This window comes from Sabethes cyaneus, chromosome 3 (genome assembly GCF_943734655.1).
Source record: "Sabethes cyaneus chromosome 3, idSabCyanKW18_F2, whole genome shotgun sequence".
Taxonomy (NCBI): domain Eukaryota; kingdom Metazoa; phylum Arthropoda; class Insecta; order Diptera; family Culicidae; genus Sabethes; species Sabethes cyaneus.
Window position 1 is genome coordinate 44922643 of NC_071355.1, and position 8821 is coordinate 44931463.

Below are 8821 nucleotides of genomic sequence, written 5' to 3' on the forward strand. Positions count from 1 at the left end.
CACTTGTGTGTAACATTTATGCTTGACTTTGTTAGGATTCTTACCACTTAGGAAAATCTTAATGCAATTTTTAGTCTCTTCTAATGTGTCTTTAAAGCCAAAGTACCAACATTTTGTTTAAAATGGATTAAACAAATTGGAAAGGACTCAAAAATATTAAATTTTTGGTTATTAACTCGAATTATCGGCAATGTTTTAAGCTCTATTTCGCAACTATCTACATACTTAAAACAATTATCGCAATAGCGCTGATTCATGATTAGCCAGATAACGAGGGCAACAAATCAGAATAACTCCCCACGGTTCAAAGCTTAGCCGAAGAAATATTTTTCGCCGACTGAGTACCAAGTTTACCCATTCACAGGTAAACGTTAAGTATAAATATGCAAATTTCCTGCAGAACGCTTCGCACTATTAAAAAGTAATCCGCGTACGGAACGACTAGAACGTGACCCAGTAAATATTGGACGTATTCTTCGTATAAAACGACTCATTGGATCTGCAATTTTTCCTAGCCTGAGTCAGAGGCTCGCCGGGCTCGACTGTGTCCAGCATCAGCACCGTACTGGTACTGATCACTTTCCGCGTCGTGAGTTCAAGTTGAATAAAGCTGACTTTACAGTTAGGTCCTCTTACTCTGCCTCCTGTTTCGGTGCGAAATGTTTGCCCTCTGATGCTGGTGCTCTTCAGCTTCCGTTGATATGTGTAGCATCCCCTCCCGCACAGTTTACCTCTCATAAAGAAGTTTTGCGTTTGCCCTGACATACTGAATGATTGATTCAAAATGCTTATGATTTAAATTAGCATATGAATTAAACGTTAATTATATGATTATTAATTTTATCTTTCGTTTCCTTCTTTCCAGATTTTTCAAGGCAGCATTTGAACGATACTCTTTCATTGAGCAATATCTACCTTAAACGTACTAATTAGAAGTAAGCGCACCGCAATCGTACTTTACACAGCTGCAATCACATTTTTTTTGGAAGCAAGCTACGGGCTGTTAATTCAACCAAATATTAAGCTATACATCAGTTAGATTAGGAGAAACCAATTAGCCGTCCCCCTTTTTTTTGTTCGGAAAACGAAACGCGACCACACGATCCATCAAAATGTTACCAAGCAGCCAGCACCAGCATCCGTCATCCCAGCACCAGTCGGTTGTCTCTCAGGCAGATCAACAACAGCATCTGCTCAATACGGTAGGCATGAGCGCCGCGTACACGGCCACATCGACCAGCTACAGCATGAGCTACCCGGTGGTGACCGGACATCATCTCAACGAAAACAACAATCTCGTGATGCATCCCTCTTACGGTAAACCGGCGGCTCATGTTGCCCATCAGCTTCCACCGGCATCGCTCATTACACTGCAACCGGTTCCGCTGGAAGCCCATCATTCTTCGCTTCACCACGTGCCCGGTATTGGTCAGCAGCCTTCGCACACGGTTACTTCGCTGGCACCGCCCCCGCTGCAACAGCAGAGTATGTCCAGTCTTACGCACTCGTCACAACAGTCGTCCGGCTCTCAGTGTCCTTCCGGCATGATGAGTCATCAATCGTCGATGAACGACCCAAACGGGAACGGTATGTATCAGGACCGCCGAGCGGCGGACACGTAAGTGCAAGCGAACTCATTCTCGTTGCAGCAGCGTGCGTCCCAGCTACAGTGCAGGCTCATCCCATCAGCTTTCCGCGAACACCACGTAGGGGGGGAATGTAGTGCTCCTCGCTTCCAGAAGATCCTTTTTTTGGTAGAGAAAATGAAACGGACCAGCACAAAATTTGTATATAGCGTTCCTTCAACAAGCGGTTCAGTTTCTATTCTGCCGATACCAGCAGATTCTCGGCTCTGAAAATCGATCTTCTGGATGTATCCTCAGATTACAAGCACTGCACCGGTGCTGGAGGTTTAGCGAAGATCATTTTACAGTCTCCCTCTTTCTCTCTGGGTCGTCGTGTTCGGGCTTCAGCTTTAGCTTCGACGACGGACGACCACCATCGAACGTCTGGTGCTGGAGGTTCTTTTGTTTGGGTAATGCATGCGTGGATCCGGTGCGGCAAACAACAGCAACAACAACAACAACAACAATGACAGCGTACTGGAATACGGAATACGGCTAACCAATACATCCTAATCGACTAATCTGTGGCATGCCGCCATTTGACTGCATGCTCTTGTACAGAGTATTAAAACCGTATACGACTGACCAAGTTTGCTAACTTTCTTAATTTAACTGACTAATCTAATCCAGCAGGTACCTAACCTAGGAAATGGTTTTATTTCGAAGTTCCACGCAATCGGTTGCGGGGAGACAAAGGCCATAGTTTTTGATCGTATTGGCCTCCGACCAGTTGACTATTTTCCGCGCGATCATTTTTATCAATCCTAAAAGATGGGGCGCTAAATGATCGTTCATGATCATAAATTTAACTTACGATTGGCTGCCCATCGCCATCGGAACGGGTTTTACTATAAACAAAGTAACAAAACGAAGCCCGCTGAGTCAGCTGTCACTAACGCTAACTTTTTTTTATTCTGGTGTTGATATTGACGTGCCTTGGGGTGTGCGGATGAGTGACCGATTCTCGAAGCATTCTAGAGATCCTCCCACACGCACTGCACAGTCACAAACACCGATGACAAGTCCGATGTAGTCCGCCGAGGTCTGCTGCAGTGTTTCTCTTATTCGCTGCTCTCGTACTGCGGACTGGCGGGGAAGACCAGCTAATTAGTCAATTTTTTCACCGTTAGTGCCGCGAGCGAAGGCTGTCCATAATAAAAACGATACACTCCATCATATCGAATTGTGTTCCACGTCTCGAGCTGGCTGGCCGGCTGGCTGACTGGTTCAACAGTCAGCTCCGGGGTACAACACACCGAGGATGATGAAGGCGATAGAAACAGATCAGCAAGTTGTGCCGCCGAGCAGCGAACGAAACGAAAACTGCTTAGCAGGAAGCGAAAAAAGTAGACGCTGCCTCGGTTGGCCGAGGTTGGTTCCCGAGCGGATTGTCCGAGAAGTGGTGCGCTGGGTGGAGGGTTGGAATAAAATAAACAAATGGTACAGAAAACGCCAACTCCACAGACTTCGGCGGATCGCACGGGACCCTTACACTCTCTTGGGTGCTTGTTGCTGTTATGATCGTAAAAATTCCAGCTAACGGGTTCCTATTTCCACTCCTAGCAGCCAGTGTGAGTGTGTACGGTGATTCCGAAAAGTTCTTCCTGGATCTGGGTAATAATAACCGTCCGAAGTGGAGCACCGTCATGATGGGGCTGAAGTTATCGCAGCCTTTTGTTGTTTATAGATTGGATTCTGAGTAGTGTGCTCATGTCAGCAGTAGGGAAATGGAAGGGACAGAGAGATAGAAAGACAAAATGTGCAAATCTGCAGTTTTGCGGCGGCACAGAAGAAAATCAAAAGGCAAACCTTCACAATATCACATCAACTTTTCATCACGATCTCCTGTGGATTGCCTTCCCCCTCGTGGTGCAAGGAAACTGTGTAACGAATCCGTTGCGTCATAACAGAACAAAGTAGTAACTAAGCTGAAGGTCCAAACATGAAGTAAAACTAAATGTATTGAACTGAGAGATGTAATTGCGACTGCGGCAGCACTCACTGTGGCGGAATCCAATTATCTTTCAATCGAGTGTACGCCACCGTTTTGCCATTGCAGTTGCTGCAGGTAGCAAAACATGCGTAATGATTTGTTCGTTGTTTGTGCGAATTCATGCTTCACGGCGAAGCGAAGCTCGGAATCAGGAAAACAGCAACCATTTTCCTCCTTTTTCCAGACCGCGACGGAAAGCGTTAAACCTTGCCCGTAATTGAAGCACACTCGGACGCCTGCGGTATAGAAGAGGTGTAACTAATATGCATATAACCTCGGATTGGCTTGGCGGTAAGTGCCGGTGGCGGCTTGGCCGGGCAGCTACACCACCGTACCACCGTCTAGGGAAGGGGGGAGATTTAATAACAGATCAGTTTCTCGGTTCGAAGAAATCTTCGATGACCGATCGATCAATGTGGTTCGATAGCCGGTAGTGCGCGAGCCTAAACTCGAATCGAACCGCGTTCGATCGTAAATCTGGTCCCAAAATTCCCACCGATAAATTATGTTTCGAAAAGTGTGCATAACTAATTTCGAGCGAACTTTTGGGTTCGATAGTTTAATGCTTGTCTAAACAATAATAAAGTGGGCACCGGTTTTTGACGATTACTTATCCATAGCTTTCTAGATGGACAGAGATATCAAGGTCAACGTCTCGGGATTCCACTGAACTGAAATCGATATTTTCTTTTCATATTCATATTCACGTGGAATCCAGTGAAAAGCAGCTTGGTAATGGCACGTATTTGTTTCTTGGAGTTTCGACCTGATGAATGGTATTTTACCCTAGTTTTCTCGTAGCACAGCGATAAGAAAACCATGTCACTGAGGTAGATTCAATCTTTAACCTTTAAAAAAATAATATTTTAATGGTTTGGTTTGTTTACGGTCGTCATTTTTCTTGTTGTTTTGGTTGAATAAATGGTATTTTGTGCTTATTTTTCAATGCAAAGAAATGTAAAGGTTAATATCTTTAGATTCCACTGAGATAAAGATTTGCTTCAAAAGCAAGTTTTTTATTGTGAAAACTAATGGAAAGGTGCGTGTTCATGAAACTTTCCAGTACAAACGTCATGGACCAAACACCATCTGCGGTAACGCACACATGTATGGAATTTGACAGCAATAGATCCCCCCTGTGAAAACCAGCGGGGTGCTATCCGTATCTTAACGAACGGTGTTTGACAGTCCACTTAACGAAGGGCGCTATTTCAAAAAATGCAAGAAATAGCGCCCGTCTGACAGGTAGATTTGCTGCCAACGTTTGTCGAGATGTGCTGAGATGTTGGCAACAAAAACATGGCACCCATCGCAAGCCCCTGGTGAAAACCGAAACTAAGAGCTGTCAAATTAAAGCCAAGGTGATTTTGTTTCAAGATGGTGTTATTTCTATTTCGCTCTGTGGCATACCAAGTATACTCGCGGCAGAACTGTCAAATTAGCACAAGCAACACGGAATTGTTGGTTTCCCGAATGACGATTGTGGCCAACAGTTGTTTATGTTTCAGTTACGCATCAGAAATTCGTGATAAAGTTAAGTTGCAGTGTAGTGATTGCACGCTGACGTCACGAATGAATACGATTCATCCATTTAACACAATAAGTGGTTCGTTTACTTCCTGATAGTCAAATTTTACGAATGCAATTTACATTGCGTAAATTTGAGTGAAACAACTCAAAAGCGTACTATCCAACGGTGTTCCTCCTTTGAACTACAACCAGGAAAGGCACTTTTTATACTTTTTCGTCTGTTGTGCGTAAACAATATTCACAACAAAGTTGAATTGATCGACCTTTTCATTCGGTTTCTTAATTGTTGAGATCTGCACAAACAGATGATGAACATTTAAAATACTAACCTACAAAAGGGCGTACGCGTTAACGTAAACAAATCGAGGCAGAGTTTATTACTGCAATATATATGCATAATGCATAAAAACTTTCACTTCATTTGTTTACGTTGGCATACACCTGCCCTTTTGATGGATCAAGTAAAAATTTTAAACTGAATAGTCAAAAGAAATATTTAACTTCTGCTGATTCCAGCAAGACAACGCAACCGCCGCTAATTAATTCCGCACTCCTTTTTAAAATGCCTTATTTCCTTTCACGAATTTCCATCTTTTTATCAGAGTTAGTAACAATTATGGCAGATAATAAAAGCTATCGATTCACAACAAACAGCAACAAACTGAGCTACCATCTGTGCGCTACACTCATTTAAAATATGTATAACGCAAGATGAGTTTTTTGCTTCCATAATTTGCATTACAAAAGAGAACGTATTCCCATAAAAATATCGAACCACTAATTGCTGCGAACGGTTTGAAAAAAGCGAATGCAGCGCCACCGCCGTCGTTCGCAACACTGCACTGACTGGTAGCAAAGTTACGGAAAACAAGCTCTGAACTGTCATTAGGCTAGGGTATTGCGTAAAATAAAAGTAAAGGCTGAAGACATTGGCTATTTTGCTAGTTAAAAAATATGCTAAAATTAGTTCCTGAGAGGAAGTTCGCTGGCTTTGAAAATGATAACTTTTGAGGAAATTGCTTATAGAAAATTAAACAATTTTTATATATGTTCAACACGCACTGAACCGATGAAAGACTTGAAAGGTTAACGGGCCACTTCAGAGAAATTCTGTTGCAAAGAAAATGCAGAGAAAAAAGACGATTTTTTTTCGAAAGCCCTTGTTGACCATACCATCCTTTACAGAAGGAGGTGGACTTCGTGGTATATTTTTCTAATTTGTCTATGGGTGAAGCTTTTTATGGGGTACTCAAATCACCCTTCCCGCATTCTTATTTACTATATAATCAATAATCACCCAACTAATTCCATCGGAAAACTATGTTCTAGCATTATCGATTTCATTTCGATTGACTGAATCGTACGCCTCCTTAAAGTCCAGAAAAGGTTAATGAATCTACAAGTTGTACTTTTGAAGTCTTTCTAGTAACTGATAGAGGGTAAATATCTGATCCGGTCCATTTTCCTTTGTGGATTTTAGTGGTAGAAGTAAGCCAAACTCTTTTATTCACACTATTGGGCCAACGCCGTTTTTGTCAATTCGCTCTGAGAAATTTAGAGACAAATGTTCAACCTCTGGTAAAAACTACAAGAAACAATCCCATGCTGTAACAAAGCGAAATGAATTCATTCCAATTCCATATTAAAATTATTTTGTTTTGTGGTTTTGTGCCAGCGGAATCCTGGGTTTTGGAAGCTTGGGTAAGATGCTCTTTGATGCGTCGAAACTGTAAGAAACAGATGCGTGCTTTGGACTTGGAATATTTATAAAAGCCTCTATTTTGACATCCAAAAATTGAATCTATACCATCTTTTTTGGGGAAAAATCCCGTTGTGCAGTCGTTGAGAATTATTTATTTGAAAAATTGAGCCTACTAAGATTGCGAATCGCTGCGAGCGATTGCTAAAAATGATGCTTAGACTGTCTAATCATTTTCATCATTAAAATATGACGAAGATCTAGCTATTGATCAGCTCCCATGATGATGATGATGCATCGCTCGGCGAGTTACTTCATCGGGCAGGTAAAAATCGTTCAAAAATGCTGTTCAAAAACCGCAAACCTTTATTTTACGACCGTGCGTGCTTGCTGGTCCGATTTCTTTTCTATGTTTTTATAGCCCTCTTCTTGCATACTTGGCGGTCTACCGACATTCGGCAGGACCAGGACCAGTTCGGACCAACCTGGGGTCCATCAGACCAGTGAATCAATTTTAAATTTATCGTCGGTGGCGAACGCTGTGCCCTAGAAATGCCAATGATCATCATCCTCCCCTACCGAAACCAGTGTGTGCGGTGGAGCGTAACCTGAGACCGATTGCTTGCGCTTCGATCGGCCGGCGATCGTCACAGCCCATCCTTCCTATACGTTTATCGATCGAGGACAGAAGGCGCCTTCGGGCAGGGTTTTGTGGGAACCGTCGATCGGTTCGTCTGATCCTTCGATTTCTAAATTTCGGTTAAATAACTTAAGCGGAATTGACCGAATTGTTTGCAGATTTCTGTGTGTTGCCGACACATTCGAGAACCCTCACTTAATTGTACATAGTTTGTAACAAACAAGATAAACTACTAACATATATGGAACAATCAGCATTCAGAATAATGTAACGTTTAAACTGGCAACACGGCGGCTCTTTGCCAAACCCTGTAACGCAGCGCACTACAGCTTTGAATTCATTTGGTTCCACTTGACGGGACAGAAGGAAACGCTCGATGGCACATGGTGATTAAGGTGGATCTTCTCCACACCCAGCACAATTCGAGACGAATTTTACTCGCATATGGGCCTTGCTGTTGCTGCCGCTACGCTACTACTACTGGCAGCTACCCGAATCGGTAAGCAAGAGGTGATATGCTATTAACTTTAACAGAAAATCGCGTATTGCCAAAAAATGTCGGTACCGACCTCACCAAAAAGAAACCTCGAAAAAAAACCTTACCTATATACATGCATGTTGTATATATTGCTTTACATGCCACAGATAAGCTTTCGCTGGAGCCATAAAAATTACCCTTGATGATGAGCCCCACCGGTCCATCCGCCATCGCATCGGAAGGGCCGGTTCCAGTAAGTTGCTTTAGATTCCATCATCATCATCCTCACACATGCTGCCGCTTCTTCGCCGCATTGTGCGTTCGTTCGCCGAGCGATCATTTCGGTGGAGCCTGTCATGGTCAACTTCTTCGAAATGTGGTGCTGCTGCCTGCCTGCCTCCTTTAGGAGCAAACGTCCGTCGCTCGGTTTGTTGCTGTTGGCAAGATTAATTAGTAACGAAAGAAAAACGGCAGCAGTCAACGTATTTCGTAACAACCAAATTTCCGACCGGTGCGGTGCGGTGTGAGCCCGCCAGCCAACCAGCCAAGTAAAGCAGCTGCCGCATGAAATCGTTGCGACAGGAAGTCAAATGTTTTCTTCTTCCTCCCATTTCCAACCGCAGCAAGCTGTTGCATCTTGTTTTTGCTTTTGGTTTGCCTAAAACAAAACCAATTCATCGAAAAGAAAAGCTTTGAGAAAGACACGATACCGAGCAAAGGGTGACTTTGATCTTGTTGCAAAGAAGAAAGAATAATTACTTAGTTTTTTATGCTCAGTTTATTTTTTCACAACTTGTCACGCACCCGGTTGTTGTCACGCGGTAGCTTTCTAGAAAACGGTAAAGGTTAATTACCG

At 43.2% G+C, this 8821-nt stretch overlaps 1 protein-coding gene across 1 annotated transcript; it reads left to right on the forward strand.

Annotated features, from left to right (window-relative positions):
• The first annotated feature begins 1112 nt into the window (after window positions 1–1112).
• Window positions 1113–2095, forward strand: LOC128739542 (uncharacterized). The gene is made up of 2 exons (XM_053835035.1): window positions 1113–1618; window positions 1843–2095. The coding sequence occupies exons 1-2, from the start codon at window positions 1113–1115 to the stop codon at window positions 2093–2095; spliced, it is 759 nt and encodes a 252-aa protein (XP_053691010.1).
• Window positions 2096–8821: the final 6726 nt, after the last annotated feature.

Excerpts from the sequence above, each read along its gene's own strand:
- LOC128739542 (XM_053835035.1), top strand. The coding sequence starts at position 1,113 with ATGTTACCAAGCAGCCAGCACCAGCATCCGTCATCCCAGCACCAGTCG. Across the intron at positions 1,619-1,842 it reads GACCGCCGAGCGGCGGACAC|ATTCTCGGCTCTGAAAATCG; the intron begins GTAAGTGCAAGC and ends CGATACCAGCAG.